Below are 16697 nucleotides of genomic sequence, written 5' to 3'. Positions count from 1 at the left end.
CAAGAGAATGACAAGACGCCATGATCAATCTATCTCCAATTTAAATGGAAGTGTACCAAAGTGAAATGGCAAGAGGATAATTGCTATTGGTTTATTTAATGTCAATCTTGATACTGAAACTTGTTTAATTTCTTCAAACTTTAGGAAAATTATCTTCCCTTGATGATGTGATATATTTCTAGGTCAAGAACATATTCATCGTTGAATATTAATAACACGTATTAACTTGAAAGTTCTGTCAATTAACATGTGATTAGGAACGGAAAGTTCTTGAATTCAGAAAATTCAGACAAACAGTTAGCTAGCAACCAACTTGTGTCATGTTAGAAGAAATGATCAAAATTTATAATTGTGTACTCATTCATAAGAAAACCAATAAGAAGACAAACGAAGATGACTAGTTTCTAATTATTACTGTAGTTAAAGCAACTAGTCTACTTAAATAGTAGCCTTGTTAACATATGAATGGTACTTATCCCAAACAAACAATTTGCAAGAGCATTTATAATTATTTGTGGGCTTAATTTAGCTTGTGATAAATTAGGAACCAGGAAGCCATCATACATTCTTGGTCAAAAGCTAGTTTGACAAGGAATTCATTGTGACACGTATCAATTTTATGCTATTACGGTAGGTGACCAAAAAGTCTGATTTAAGATCAAATAATCATAACACCAATGGACTTGAAAACAAAAACACCTTATAATTCTCTCCAACAATTGAAAATTACATGGAAGGAAAAAAGGGAAAAAAAACAGCAATCAACTTTGTTTAACTTTAACAAAGTGATTAATTAGATTTGTAACTCTCCTTGTCCTTCCATTTTCTTCATACATGCACTGTATATATATTAGATCTAGCTAGGTAGCTAGTTAATTCCTACTTTATCTAGGTGAAATTAAAAGATATTTATTAATTTCATGTCCTTCAACTTCTCCTTAGGAGAATTTCATTGGAACTTTTTGAACTTTTTTTTCCCCTTAATTTATGCCTATGCTATTACAGCTACTCTTTTTTCTTTTTCGTTTTTTTTTTTTTAATTTTTTTTTAATATTCATGTCCAAAGGGTTTCCCATAATGGACCAATATTGTTGTTGTTGTTATCTTCAAGAAAACCCATATTGGTTTGGTTGCTGTGAGGACTAGTAGCAATAAAACTGTCGGCCAGCGTTTGTTGAGGCAAACCCTGTTGAGACTGTGCCATTTCCATGCATATTAGAGCAACCAAATTGGCGTGTTGGCACTGCATATTCACTACCTCAGCTTGTGCTTTGGCTAACTGAGCTTGAAGCTCGTTCACTTGTTTCTGGAGCTGGCAAATCGCCCCGGCACATCCGTAAACTGGGTCTCTGATTCTTGCGCCGGCCTCGTACACCATGCTGGTCACTGCATCGGCTCTTTGGGACTCTGGGAGTTCCTGAAAGCAATGTCTTTTCCAGTTAATCAAGGGAAAACGATTATATTATCTATATGCTTATGCAAAATGGCTCACAATTAATAATAATAATATGGTTTTTTTTTTTCTTTTGAAAAAAAAAATGGTAAAAATAATAAGAAAGTCAGAGCAGTTGGTCATGACATGAAAGTGTAGGTGGATAGGGGCTGGATAGGAATTTTAAAATGTTAAAGTTTGACGAGTCTATGACCGTGTATAATATGCATGATTTGTCTGAACAGCTCGTTTGTTTTTCCTAGTTCCCAAATTTGAATGCACCATAAATAAAGTAAACCATGGAAAAACGTGGCCCCTAGGCACTAAACACAGATATGTATGCACATACATACAGATTTGATATTCTAGAATTATCTCTCAATTTACAATTAGAGACATAATAAACGTAAATAAATATATAGATTCTCTTTACATTTTTTAAAAATTTATTATTTAAGATGTCATTCTTCTTTATAAATTGGTCACTTCAACATGAAGCTTATTATCTCGATTCCATCCAAATAGCAAAGAACAACATGCTATCCTTTAATTTATTAAATTTCACAACCCCAAGTACCAAAGGAAATATGGAAGCTTTTCTCCTATAAATTTAATTTGTAACCAAAAAAACCATATAAGATGGATTAGTCTACAACGCAAGAGCTATATATATAAAAAAGATGCAATATATGTGTGTGTTTGTACCTGCAACAACTTGATGATATTACTAGCTCCAAAGACACGATGAGCAATGGTAAACTTGGTTGGTTCAGTGGGAGGGAAATATGGAGCTAAGACGCATTTATCGGCGCATCTCCGCCGCAAGATTTTGCAAGCCGCGCATGGGCTAACGACAACAGGTGGCGGAGAAGGAGGAGAAGAAGGAGGAGGAGGATGAGGAGGAGGAGGAGATGACGAGGAAGAAGGAGATAAAGATGAAGTGGTGGTGATGGTGGTGGTGTTTGCGTCACTACTGTAGTCCATGTTCATTCTTTAATCAGCACCGTTAAATATTGTTTGAGAGAGAAAGAAAAGATAGAATTTGAGAGAGAGAGAGAGAGAAAGAGAGGTGGGGTTTGGTTGCAGAAGAAAGGGAGAGTATAAATAGGAAAGGGATGAGCGTCAAAGTGATGTCAGCGTTGAAATTATGTCACCCCAACAAGGTGCTTTACGTGGCTGCTGCCGTATATTTATCCCTCCCGTTTTTTCTTCAAATCCGTTAGGTTTATGACTAACTCTATATAAATTTTCAGCCTTTGTTTTTTTTTGTTTTTTTGTTTTTTTGTTGGCTAACAACTTGTATAGTTTACAAAATTGGAAAAAATTCAATATTTCAGCCTAAAATTTAAACTGTTAGATCTACTACAAGATGTCCAATATTTATATCATTATGTTATTTTTAAAAATTATATAAATTGTTTTGTATAAAGCCATTATTCTCTCTGGACTTAGATCTTCTATTTCCAAGTCTTATTTCCCTGTTTGTTTCCCCAATAAATGGTCTCCACATCAATTTAAAAATTTACAGCTTGTTTAATTTCTTTTGGCCATTAGTTTTCGAGAAAAACGAAAAAAAAAAAAAAAAGAGAAAAAATCTTTAAAAAAAAAAAAAAAGGAAAGAAAAAAACAGAGAAAAAAATCTTGTCAGATATCTCATCCATCTATTAGATGCGTCAAGACTTCACCGCTTACACGCTGCGCAGGCAACCTCAAAACACATTAGTTTTTATATATTTGGATCTTCATTGGTCTTCTAAGCACACTTCTATCGAGGCTAACCAACCACCGAAGACCCAATTGCCCTGATTGCCCATTAAGTGTAGCCTTCTCAAAAACCAAACAACCTTCTCACAGTCCCAGTGCTATTTTTAATTTTTAATTTTTATTTTTTGAGTAACACAAAGAGAGTGGGCAAATTCACAGTAAACATTTAGATCCTTTTTATTTTTTATTTTTTAAGTTTGGTTTTGAAGGGCAGAGCATTCATCCGGAAAAACTAAAATGTCATTGAAAACGAGACAAACGGAGGGAACAAATGTTAAAAGCAGTCAACAAGGGTAACTTTTACAAAATGAGGTGGCAACCTTTTAGTGGGGAGAGAGGTAGGAAGACAAATAATCCGAGTTTAAATTTCTCCACCTCTATAAAAGAAGGAAAATATATAAATATCCATGACTAATATTAAGTTGAAAGCTTTATATATATATATATATATATATACCTGCAATTGAAATTTATATATATATATTTTTTTTTAATTTTTTTAACTAGCAACACTAGTATGTATTTTTTAAACTTAAACTTTTTATTTTCTTAAATAAAATTTCCAATTGATGTATAATATTTTCTTTTATGGCCTAAAAAATATGAGAAATTTAATAACATTACATAAGCCATTGAATTAGTTAGAATTAACATAATAATTTTCCGTGTTTCAGGCAATTTTAATTTTGTGAATAATCTTAATTATCCTTAGGGTCACGTTGGGAATTATATATTAATATCAATATTTTATCATTTCAGAGTTTTTTTTTTTTTCAATAAATCTTTTCTGAATTTTGATACGGAACAAATCAATCAATTCAAGATAAAATTAAACGGACATTGTTTTGGTTAATGATAAGATCAAAATTAAAATAAAGAGAGAACCGCAACCACCTAAAAAAAAAAAACAAAAAACATCATATTAGAATATTTATGAAGAACTTTTAAGCCGATGTCTAGGAATTCTTCATTAACAATGCTCAATGTTTTCACATTATGTTTATCAAGAATATTTTCTTATTAATTTATATAATTTGCTTTCTAACTTCCCTGGCACTCTCACTTTGACTTTGAACCGTTCTTAGCATTATCTTCAAACAATTATCAAGAGGAAATTTTTTTTGTTTATCACCGGAAATTCCATGTCCATTTGCCTAACTTTTTTTTTTTCCAATGGGAAAATATTAGCACTTTCACTGTCTCTGTATCCCAATTTTCCTGGAATGGATTTACAGTCTAAATTCAATTCCGCATTAATGAATTGATTAAAAAAAAAAAAAAAAGAGTCCATTTAATTTAGAATCCATTCAGTAAAAAACACTCGTCACCATTATAATAATATAAAAAATATCAAATTATTTATCAAATGAAACGTGAAATAATGTCTTAATTTTTAATAATCAAGACAAAAATATACACCAAATCCCAAACTAATTAAGGTGGTCCACAGGACAGAAAGTTGAATTTAATCGTTGTATAGCCTTTAAGAATAAACCAAGTGGCAATGGCTGAGATTAGATAGAGTTAAAAAGTGTAGTGATTATTCGGTAAGATGCTGGGCCTCTTCCCTGCTACCACCATTGAGACAGTGCTAGCTTTCTACTTCTCTAACTACCACCTTATGATCTGCCCATTTATTGAGAACGACCTATCAAATATCCTCATTATCTATACCCCCCTAAATTTATATTTAAATATTTATTTATACATACATATAGATAAATTTTATTTATTTTTTAATTCGTAGGTGGGGCAAGGTTGGTGGAGAGCCGGTCAGCTCGTTGCGCACATGAAGTGAGAAAACTGTGTGATGATCCAACTAAGTTCAAAGCTGCCATTGACGAATATTAATTGTGACAAATTTATTCCAAGATGTAAAATATATGTATAAATAATTTTGTTTGTTATTATAAATAATTTTTTTTTTTAATCTTATCAAGTCTGAATCAATAATATTAAATTAAGTATTCTATCTAGAGCCATTCGATTTCTCTAGATTAGTATCATAACAAAATAATTTAACTTAAGTGAGCAAGTTTTCCACTTGCTTAGAAAAATCAGAGCTTCAACTTTACGGTGGAAGCAGTTGGACTTGGTTTCATTCCCTCTACTTATATCAGCATCCACCATGATGTATTCTTCTATTTAAAAGATTCTTTTGCGTGTGGACTTTAACATTTGAAACCATTACCCAAGTATTCAAGTTTTTATATATATATATATATATATATAAAGTCTTTATTTTCTAATTTCTTTTTCTTTTTCGGGTTTAGAAAATGGAAAACATAGTAATGCACAGCTATCATGTATAAATCCAAAATGCTCCAAACCAAAATCCACTTTTTAATCCCTCCTTAAATTACAAGGCTTCTAGAGAATGAAATTGAAATTTCACAAATGGTAACACCCGCTGAACCATTTCACTACAAAATACCAAAAATTTGTCCTGCCAACAGAAAACAACACCAAACACCATTTTTTTTTTTTTCAAAAAAATATGTACTTTCAATTACAGAGAGAGTGGCCCTTATAAAATAATAATAATAAGAAGAAGAAGAAGAAGAAGAAGAAGAAATATAAAAATAAAAAAAATTTTAAAAAAAAAAAAAAAAAAAACAGAGAAGTATGACAACAAAGATTATGACTCAGACACTAGACAGAAGTCTTTATTTTTTATTTCGGGCCTCAAGATGGATATAAAATCTCAGATAAACTAACATAACAGCTAAGGTATAGATTTTAAGAAAACCAGTCAAAACAGAGTTGCGAAAGAAATGTCCTAATCAGTTTGAATGGTCATGGTGGCACACACTGCACAAGTGTTATACGGCATTTGGTACTTTGAGCAGTCACCAATTAACTGGTCTGCCCTGAGTTACAAGGACTTTGCCTGCTCTCGAACATAATTAATGAAGGTTTCGAATTCATGTTGCACACTTAATAAATATGCAACTTTGAACAAAAGACTCAGATAGTTTTATGCTAGTATTTGACATCGAGGATAAGAAAAATTAATACCTTCCATACAGAAAAATCTTACGGTCAGGGTTTTTAATGGTTAAATTAACAGTGCACAATTTTCAGGAACGTTGTCAGTGGCTATGCTCGTCACGATAGGGAGAAAAGCTTATATATAACTGGTATATAGATAATAATGAACCACCCAGAACCCTCAACCATTATTTTTAAAGTCCACATAAATTACAATTGCTTTGCTTTGACTTTGTACAAGATGATAGCTTGTTCGGCTTACGTAGCCCGTTACAGGAATGATGTGAACCTATCCTTACGTGTAAGTTTTTCACCTAGATAGGGCATTCTGAGTGGTTGGATTTATGCCATGTTTATGTAACAGGGACCATGACCATTCTCCTCAAGACTTGGACCATAAAAAAGAAATTTGTATCTTTTCGTTGATTAATGATGCAAACCTAAGTTGTACACCACATTAATGTGCAGATTGTGTCGAATTGATAGAAACCAATGGAGCAAAAAACTGACCAAACTTAGTGGATTCTGAACTAAATCTGTAGAAGAATTATCATCGAATATAATCCATAAATGGCTGCCAAGTTGTCAAAAATTCTAGAGCACCTCTTGAACTTCATATTCCATTTCCAAGTTTCCATAACAAAACAGTTCGGCTCAAAAAGAGAAGGCCCACACGGTTTTGAGCAATGTTTTAAGGTCTTTGCTCCAACCAGCTTCCCACTCAGACCGCTAAGGGTAGAGTAGGGAAACCTTCAATGATCCTTGAAGTTCTTCTTTCCTTTTCAATTTTGAAGACTAATTAGGCCTCCAAATCAGTGGATATACAGAAACTTAGAGCACATGAGTAGAAAATCCAGCCCACATCACCACATGTCTAATTCAGTCATTTCAAACCCCTCCTCAAACATTAAGACACACAAACACACACACACACAAACACAAACACACACACACACATATATATATATATATATATAATAAAAAAAAAGAAAAATCAAAAAAGAAAAGAAAACAATAAATGAACAAATATAGTGAAAACCAAGAAATTAGGCGTTATGGTTAAAACTGCAGATCATGTTTTCGATATAAGCTTATGGGAAACAAAGGTTAAGTGGCTAGAGTCTTAAGACAGGAAAATAGGCATAATATTGGAATATTTTTATCACAGAGAGTCATAGACCTAGGACTACGTAGTATAAAAAATTCCCTTTTCAACTCATTCCCACACTACTTAATCTGAAACCAATCAAGATATTTAATAAGTCTATCCTTACTGCAAAGCAAGTAGGTGAAAAAGCAAAAGTAAGTTGACAAAATATTTTCAACTTATAAGGTAAAAGTTCGTTTAAAAATGTTTATGCATTTGGTTTTTGCTTACTTAAATGTCAATTAACAAAATTAATGTAATCTATATAAATAAAAAAAAGAAAAGTCATGAATCCGACCCCACCACATAGAGATAATTTTATATAACCTTAAAATGCTTAATATTTTAAACAACTTTCAGCTATTTTTGGTGTTATGCCTCGGGCATTATAGCCTACAAAGCATTTTAAAATGCTAATTAATTTTTGTATGAATTCATAAAACATTCAACAGTAGAGATCTAATAATTTAGCAACATGACATCAAGAACTAATTGTCATTGCCGGTCTCAAGAAAGTCGTGCTTCCGTAGTTGAAGTAGGTTAAGCTTGACCGCTATCTACAGAAGAAAGATGACCACATAGTCTTCTTTTTAAGTTTTTCATGACGAAAGACTGCTTGTAAAGCAATTTGTTATAAGCTATAAGAAAGAAGACTAGAAAGTTTCAAAATTTTCTCCAACGAGAACCATTCAATATCAACCACTTCTCTAACCATTCACCAAAAAATAATAATAAAAAAAAACCACTTTTCTAACCAGGCAACTTAAAAATAAAAAATAAGTTGAGGCTTAAGAACAATATCAATCTCCAGGCCTAAATTTATAGATCATTACTCGACTCTCTTATCACCTTGAGTAAATGCACTCGGAAAATCATCAGTCACACCAAAAGTAAATTTGACGACTATGGAAAATCTAGACATGAAAACTTATAAGCCACTGAAAAAATTCACTGTATAAAATAAATAAATAATTTTTTATTTTTTTTTCAAAGTATGGTGCATATTTTACTCGCTAGGCAATTACACAGCAGGATAGATTGCTGTAGCACAGGATGCAGACAAAGTGGGCACCCTCTGGTCATACTATGAAATAGTCATTTTAGGCTTACATGTACATATTTAGCCATCGGTGAAGAATTTTATCAATGTACTTGAATAATAAGATTGAATATTCCAATTTCAATAAACCACTTGCTATTATTTTATATTTTAAAAGATTATATAGAAATGGTTATAGTGAGAAGAGAGGAAAAAATTGCAAGAAGGAAACCATGAAAAAGTAGATTGTTTTCCTCCATTGGGATTTGTGGTTCTTTGGAAGGTCAACCGAATTACTATCTAGTTTCTTAATCAAAATTCTCTGCTACTTGGTGCAGTAATGAGGTTCCATTTCCATATTCCTTTTGCTTTATAAATTGAAGCATGCAACAGAGTTTAACACCTCAGGTACTCACAGTAAAGAATGTTTTAACTTGTTCTTATTGGTACAATTTTATATGGAGCAGTTCAAATGGATAAATAAAGTACGAACTAATAAGTAACTGCATCTATCTAAAAAGTTATGTTATTTATATAGCACATTGTCCAATGCCAAAAGCAATCATGGACACCACTTTCCAAAATACCTCTACCATGCAACCTCTTAATCTTACGTAAACTACACACGACGCACACAAAGAAAAAGGTAGGGAAACAGATGAAAATGGAAGAATTTCGACCCAAAAGCACTAAAATAATAGCTTGTCTCAAACGACGATAACTGATACACAGCTAGACATATAGCGAAAAGCAATAAAGGAGTGCTTACCAAATTCCTAGTTAATTTATAAGGGGGAAGATGCTGACTGCAAATTTTTACTACTCTCTGTTTCCGATCCAACATTGAAGTAGTCTTGAAGTGCAATCATCTTAACAGTGCTTGACCTTAAACTCCTTATTGCTTCTGCAGTTGCCAAAGCTCCAGCAACTGTTGTTATTACGGGAACCTTGTATGCAAGGGCCATCCTCCTCAGCTGCCGCCCATCAATCTGGTCAAGTGCATCACCTGAACTTGTAATTACCATTAACTGGATTTGCCCATTAGAAACCATATCACCAGCATGTGGCCGCCCCTCATGCAACTTCAACACTCGTTCCACTGGAATTCCTGATAATTCAAGAATGTGAGCTGTTCCTGAAGTTGAAACAATCTTAAATCCTAGCCCTTGGAAGGCCTTTGCTATCCTTTCAAGATGTGGCTTCGTCAAGTCATTCAAGCTTAAGAATACAGTGCCTGAAAGGGGTGGCTTCTGTCCAGCTGCAATTTGAGCTTTGGCAAACGCAATGGGAAACTCATAATCTATACCCATCACCTCACCAGTGCTACGCATCTCAGGCCCTAGCAGCACATCACAACCCTGAAATTTTTCAAATGGAAGGACAGCTTCCTTCACCGAAACATGTGCAGGGATCACCTCTTCAGTAAAACCTAGGTCATAAAGAGACTTTCCAGACATGACAAGGGAAGCATACTTAGCCAATGGATGTCCAATTGCCTTGGACACAAATGGGACAGTACGAGACGCACGAGGATTTGCCTCAAGCAAGAAGACCTCCCCAGACACTGTAATTGCATACTGACAGTTCATGAGCCCACACACATTTAACCTCTTTGCCAATTTTTTAGTCCATGACCTAATTGTATCCAAGCAAGAAGATGGGATGGTTTTTGTTGGAATTGAGCAAGCAGAATCACCAGAATGGACCCCAGCCTGCTCTATGTGCTCCATGATCCCACCAATCACAACATTACCTTGGGAGTCAGCCAGTGCATCAACATCAATCTCAATGGCATCAGATAAATATTTGTCAATCAACACAGGACGTTCCGGATCCACCTCCACAGCAGTTTCAAGGTAGGTTATAAGTTTGTCATCACTGTATACAATCTCCATAGCCCGCCCTCCCAAAACATAGGAAGGACGGACAACAACAGGGTAGCCAATGTCTGTTGCAATGGAAAGAGCATCAACATCACTCTTGGCAATTCCTCCTTTTGGCTGCTCAATATTTAGCTCCTTAAGAATTAAATTGAATCTCTCTCTGTCCTCTGCAGCATCTATGGAATCAGGTGTCGTACCCCAAATGTGTACAGGGCCAGTCCCACTTGCACTCTGAGGCTTGTGCTCGTCTAAGTACTGTTGAATAGGTAGAGCCAGCTTAAGAGGTGTTTGACCTCCAAACTGCACAATGATACCATCAGGGCGTTCCAGATCAATAATGTTCAGCACATCTTCAACGGTCAGGGGTTCAAAATATAGACGGTCACTTGTGTCATAATCTGTCAAAACTGTTTCAGGATTCGAGTTCATCATGATTGTCTCATATCCTGCTTTCTGAAAATAAGAACTGCAGATATAAGTAACATATAAATAAAAGATATAACCGGAAGGTAATAATGTCAGAGATACATGACCCCATGTGCAAATGTCCAAGCATATTAGTAGATCATCAAACTCTACATTCGATAAGCTACCAATGAATTGGTGTAAATAATGGACTGAACAAATTAACCATATCCAAATCCTTTGTGGTGAAGGCATCTGCATTAATCACATAAAATAGATCCCTCTACCATTCATCATATTCATTTGTTGGCCAAAAATACCATTTGCAGCCTATACCATTAGAACTCTTTCAGATGTGCTAACAATCAGCTTTACTTCTTCAATTTTTTTAAGCAGGACAAATTAGACGACATTTTAACCATGGATTACTCAATAGTTTCACTTAATTCCAAGTTTATTCAACTAAGTGAACCCCTAGAATGAATCTAGAGATATCATACCTTTTATTCTATTTCCAGCTCTAGATAATAGGCCCACAATATTGCCTGCTATAGTGTACTGTCACCCATTATACAAGTGAAACTTAATGCAAGATTAATAATTTCCTTTGACCATCCCATAATAGATATCTATTAGAAAGGTCATCAGTAGATTTACTAATTGCTCAGAATTTCGAAGTCAATAAAGTTTCACACTTATGGTATGAGAATCAAGAATTACACACCTGAAGCGCAAAGGATGTGTGGCAACAGCAGTAATCAAATTCAATTCCCTGACCAATTCGATTTGGTCCTCCACCTAAAATCAAGACCTTCTTTCTTTGAGTGGGAGCTGATTCACACTCAAAATCATAGGAAGAATACATATAAGGAGTATTAGCCTCAAACTCAGCAGCACAAGTATCTACCCGCTTATATGATGGAGATACACCTAAAGAGAGCCTCTTTAACCGTACTTCTTTGTCAGAAGATTTAGTGGCAAAAGCTATTTGCTTATCACTAAAGCCTCTTTTTTTCACTTCAAGTAAGTCATCCTTTGTAAGATCAGACAGTCTATGAGACAGAAGGAATTGCTCCACATCTACTAGCTCCTTAAGCTGCGTGAGAAACCATTTGTCAATGTAACTCATCTCATGAATATCATCTACCTTCATCCCCTTCTTCATGGCAGCATATACAGCATGGATGCGGTCTGGGCTAGGGACTCGTAGGCTATACTTCAACTGGTCCCAGTCCCAATCAAGTTCCTTAACCTTCCCACAACCCCATCCGGAGTAGCCACATTCCAAAGATCGAAGTGCTTTCTGAAAGGATTCTTGGAATGTGCGCCCAAGTGCCATTGATTCACCAACAGATTTCATCTGTGTTGTCAGTATTGGCTGCGACCCAGGAAATTTTTCAAAAGCAAACCGAGGGATCTGCGTGATCAAGGTAGATGAAGTGATTAAACAATCAAATAGGAGGTACAGAAGAATACTATAACAAAGATGGCATGCCAAACATATTTTTAAAAGTTCGAGGCGAACAAACAACAAACAAACGGATATGCCTTCTAGACAGTATAATTTTGTTACACTGCACTATTAATTAAGCCTAAAATAAAAAATAGCATCAGACCAACGAATACTGAAAACTTTTTTAGGTTGTATGCTTTAGAATATACGTTAGAACATTAGAAATACTTGAAAGGAGATGTTTCCATATTATAGGAAACATATAAAGAAGCATTTCTACTTGCCTTTGTCACCACGTAATCTATTGAAGGCTCAAAACTGGCTGGCGTCTTCTTTGTAATGTCATTAGGAATCTGATCCAAAGAATAACCAACAGATAGCTTGGCAGCCATTTTCGCTATAGGGAAACCTGTAGCCTTGGACGCCAATGCCGATGACCGTGACACCCTCGGATTCATCTCAATCACCATCACTTCACCATCATCGGGATTTACAGCAAACTGGACATTAGAACCACCACATTCAACCCCAATTTCCCTTATAATTGCTATGGAGTAGTCCCTCAGCCGCTGGTACTCTTTATCAGTCAAAGTTTGGGCAGGAGCTACAGTGATTGAATCCCCAGTATGCACTCCCATTGGGTCAATATTCTCAATGGAGCATATGATAACCACATTGTCAGCCAAGTCTCTCATAACCTCAAGCTCATACTCCTTCCAGCCCAACAAGGACTTCTCCACCAAGACCTGAGTGGTCAAGCTCGCCGCCAAACCCGCCTTGCAAATGATCTCAAATTCCTCCTTATTGTAAGCAATCCCACCTCCAGTACCACCCAATGTGAATGCAGGCCTAATAATCAAAGGGAACTCACCAATCTCATTCGCAATTTCGATACATTCTTCGAGTGTGGTTCCAATCCCAGAAGGTGGTGTCTTAATCCCAATATTCTTCATTGCCTGCTTGAACAAATCTCTATCCTCAGCTTTCTTAATTGCTTCGAGCTTTGCTCCAATCAATTCGACCCCGAATTTCTCAAGAACACCACTTTCTGCCAACGCCACTGCCAAGTTCAGCGCGGTCTGCCCACCCATTGTGGGCAAGAGAGCATCAGGGCGTTCCTTTTCAATAACCTGCTCGACCAAGTCCGGTGTCATCGGCGTAATGTAAGTTCTGTCGGCCAAATCCGGGTCGGTCATGATGGTTGCCGGGTTCGAATTGATCAAAACCACTTCGTATCCTTCTTCTTTGAGAGCTTTACAAGCTTGGGTACCTGAATAATCGAACTCGCAAGCTTGCCCAATCACAATTGGCCCAGCACCCAGTATCATAATCTTCTTGATATCCGTTCGTTTGCCCACCTTGGAAGCTGAAGGTGCTTCTTCTCCCACTATGCCATTGTAGATTACCTGTTTGCTGCGAACGGCGTTCACTCTTTTTGGCTTCGACAAGGAAGCCAATTGCTTCGGCCATGGTAGTCGTGTGCTCAATGTAGCAGTGGGTTTTGATGCTCGGAGCTCGTTGGAGCAGAAAGTTAAGCGAAAGGTGTTTGATTTCGTCGAGTAGAGCTTGGAAGAGAAAATCGAAGAATGTTGCGTGAATATGGACTTGGAAGACGATAGATTTTCGCATACGGCCATTTCCATTTTGATGGAGTGAGGAAGAGAAGGTATGGAAATGGCGACCGAAAGAGGATGTTTTTGGTTTTAGTGCTGGGCTTTGCTATGGAGATTTTGTTTCTCTTTATTGTTCTTTTACTTGCACTTGTACAAAACAGCGATTGACATTAGGGTTTTTCACTCGAGGACAGAACTAAATTTAACCAAAAAAAAAAAAAAAAATTAGGGTTTTTGGAGAAATAAATCAAATTAACGTTTGGAAACGGGGCGGGTTTTCCCTGGTTCAGAGGTCCCCCGCCCCACTTTATTATTTTTTTTTTAATAAATGTTTTTTAAGAGGTTCAAGATCTTATGTAAAAATCTCAACATTTTTTTGTTTTGTTTTTTTGTTTTTTTTGTTTTTGTTTTTACTAATGTAGTTTAAAACAATATCGGAGACAAGTGTGTATGTGAATATATATATATATATATATATATATGTGTGTGTGTGTGTGTATATATGAAAGACTTGATTACAAATTTCTTAGGCTAGAGTTGGTTATAAGGAAATTGAAGGGAAAAAAGTGGAGGAGAAAAAAGATGTCAAGATGAGAGGTAGAAAAAGTAAAAAAAAACAAATTATTTTCACATGTTTGGTTATTAAAGAAATAAGATTCGGAAAATATGTTGCTACCCCAATTTTTTTTACTTATTTCGTACTTTGGTTACAGGGAGAAAAAGACTTATAAAAAGTGATAAAATTAACACAATTGTCAAATAAAAATATTTATAGGTTATGCTTAATGTAACATCCTGGTTGATATTTTATTTGTACGTTCTTTTTCAAATGTTTTCTTTGTTGATCTTCTTTGAATTTTATTCATGGCATTTAAATTTTCCTTCCAAAATGGTGGTGGGAAAAAATTTCTTAAATTAATTTTTTGGATATTACAATTTTTTTATTCACAATGAAAATTTTCCATGTATATATATGTAAATATACCAATTTGTTTTATTATAGAAAACTAATAAGTTATTTATTTGAAAACCAGGGAATAAAATAAATAACTTACTAGGTTTCTATAATAAAACAAATTGGTATATCTATATATATATAATTTATAACTTGTGTTTATATACATGAATATAGTTAAAAATTATTTTCTTTGGGTTAGTTTTGAGAAAAGAATTTAGAATAGGAGCATATGCAGAATTTTACATCTACGTACAAGCACGTGCGGTTTTCAATTGGTAAAGGAGGGGTATATATGTCAATTGCCATGTAGGAATCTTGGGTCATTCCAAAGTTGCTCATACATTTTTTTTATTTTTTTTATTTGAGCCACCATCAACACCATTTTTCATTTCTTTTCTTCTCATTTTTCCTTCCTTCTTGGTTGATTAAGAGAGTAAATTAAGAGAGTGAGTTTTTCTTTCAATTTTTCTTCCATACTCAATCTTGTTCTTGAATCTTCAAAGTTGTTGGCCCTTTTAAAATCATTGTTTTTGGCAAAATCAATCTTTTTCCTTTTGTAACACAACAAACCACCACCACCTTTAGTTAACAAAGTTCATTTTTTTGATGAGTCTTACTTAATTTCAGTGCCATTGAATTCTTCTCCAGTTTTTCTGTTATTTAGGAACTTTGCATGCAAAATTGGTTGAGAATTTAGAAAATTCTTCTTCTTTTGGAAACCTTGTTGGATTGGTTTGAGCTTAAAAAATTTCCATTCAAACTTTGAGTTTCAAGCATGGATTTTGCTTTGCATGTAAAGGATTTGTTGAGATTTTTGGATTTCTTGAAATTTGTATTTTGGACGTTTATTATTGAATCTAAGTTAGGGTTTCAAGATTTAGAAGTGGGATTTTGAATTTTAAATGCATGCATGTTGTGTATCAAGGTTTAATCTTAACATGTGTTTAATTCATAGTTCATGGAATTGTTTAAGCTTGAGATTGTTGAAGTAATGAATTTAAAATTTATGGATTTAAAAGCTTGTTATTTATTATATGTTTCTCAAAATGATAGGATGTCGAACCCACAGGGAATAAGGATTAATTTTTGTTCTGATTTAATTATCATATTAATCAAATTTAGAAGCAATGTCATTGTTTGTAAATTAAAACAAAAAACAATTAATTAAAAGCAATCCCCATTGGATTCCCTCCAAAACTCTCGAAACAGTCTTGCCTAGAAAAAGCCCTATAAGAATTTCTATACAAAATCCATTAAAATCTCTCTAAAATATGGGGACATTCTCTAAAAATACAAACATGCACGAAAACACACTGTTATGGTTCCACAACCACCATACAACTCCCACAAACTACATAACCTGAATTTTCAGCACTTCTAAATAATTAAACACAACCACAACCATGATTATGGGTCTCAATCCTCGAATATTTAACAATACAATAACCTATGTCCATGGTAATTTTAGAGTAATCTAAAAGTAAATGCAAAAAGAAATTCGATACAACTATAGGTATTATTATTTAAGTTTAAAATGAAATTACATCTACGTAAACTTGAATCAAGATGCAGTGGACCTTACGCCATTTTCCAAATATTTCCGAATAGAGCAGTTAAAAGTCTTATGAATGAAGATGATACCTTAAAGGTAAATGAACAAAGATTGAAACCATATTATGAAAGTCATGAAGGAAGTTCTTGGAAATCCTCCATTGATTTTAAAGCATGACGTATAGTGAAAGTCAAGCTTAATGACTTTAAACAAACACTTTTTAGAAGAAATCCCAAGGTAATTTTTATTTTATGCATTGTTTTTATTTGTTTGTTTTTAATTTTTTTTGTTAGTTTTGCAGGTTTTTGATGAAGTTTAGATACTATATGTGTTGAAAATTTTTGATACACTAGTCTTGAAGTTCAAACAAATGGAAAAAATAGTAAACAACATTTGTTTTACTTGAAATCTTGTAGAGAGCTTATGTGTAAAACAAAGGATAAAATTCGCAAGGCAAGAT

General features: G+C 34.3%; 2 protein-coding genes across 2 annotated transcripts; both read right to left on the bottom strand.

Annotated features, from left to right (window-relative positions):
- Nucleotides 1-680: 680 nt before the first annotated feature.
- On the bottom strand, nucleotides 681-2533 carry LOC107411328 (LOB domain-containing protein 11). Its single transcript, XM_016018894.4, has 2 exons — nucleotides 2138-2533; nucleotides 681-1417 (listed from the first exon to the last, which is right to left on the bottom strand). The coding sequence occupies exons 1-2, from the start codon at nucleotides 2420-2422 to the stop codon at nucleotides 1055-1057; spliced, it is 648 nt and encodes a 215-aa protein (XP_015874380.2). The 5' UTR covers nucleotides 2423-2533; the 3' UTR covers nucleotides 681-1054.
- Nucleotides 2534-8883: 6350 nt separating this feature from the next.
- Nucleotides 8884-13943, bottom strand: LOC107403776 (carbamoyl-phosphate synthase large chain, chloroplastic). The gene is made up of 3 exons (XM_048468125.2): nucleotides 12399-13943; nucleotides 11386-12078; nucleotides 8884-10709 (listed from the first exon to the last, which is right to left on the bottom strand). Exons 1-3 carry the CDS (start codon nucleotides 13755-13757, stop codon nucleotides 9159-9161), a joined length of 3603 nt encoding a protein of 1200 aa, XP_048324082.2. The 5' UTR covers nucleotides 13758-13943; the 3' UTR covers nucleotides 8884-9158.
- Between the last annotated feature and the right edge of the window lie 2754 nt (nucleotides 13944-16697).

The sequence above is a fragment of the Ziziphus jujuba genome, chromosome 10, assembly GCF_031755915.1.
Source record: "Ziziphus jujuba cultivar Dongzao chromosome 10, ASM3175591v1".
Classification (NCBI taxonomy): Eukaryota; Viridiplantae; Streptophyta; class Magnoliopsida; order Rosales; family Rhamnaceae; genus Ziziphus; species Ziziphus jujuba.
The sequence above is the reverse complement of the archived record's forward strand: the minus strand, read 5'-3'. Positions and strand labels throughout refer to the sequence as shown.

Bases quoted from the DNA above. Each gene is read 5' to 3' on its own strand.
- LOC107411328 (XM_016018894.4), bottom strand. From the start codon at position 2,422: ATGAACATGGACTACAGTAGTGACGCAAACACCACCACCATCACCACC. The intron at 1,418-2,137 runs GTACAAACACAC...CATTGCTTTCAG, and splicing joins ATATCATCAAGTTGTTGCAG to GAACTCCCAGAGTCCCAAAG.
- LOC107403776 (XM_048468125.2), bottom strand. From the start codon at position 13,757: ATGGAAATGGCCGTATGCGAAAATCTATCGTCTTCCAAGTCCATATTC. The intron at 12,079-12,398 runs GCAAGTAGAAAT...TTGATCACGCAG, and splicing joins TAGATTACGTGGTGACAAAG to ATCCCTCGGTTTGCTTTTGA. The intron at 10,710-11,385 runs GTGTGTAATTCT...TCTTATTTTCAG, and splicing joins ACACATCCTTTGCGCTTCAG to AAAGCAGGATATGAGACAAT.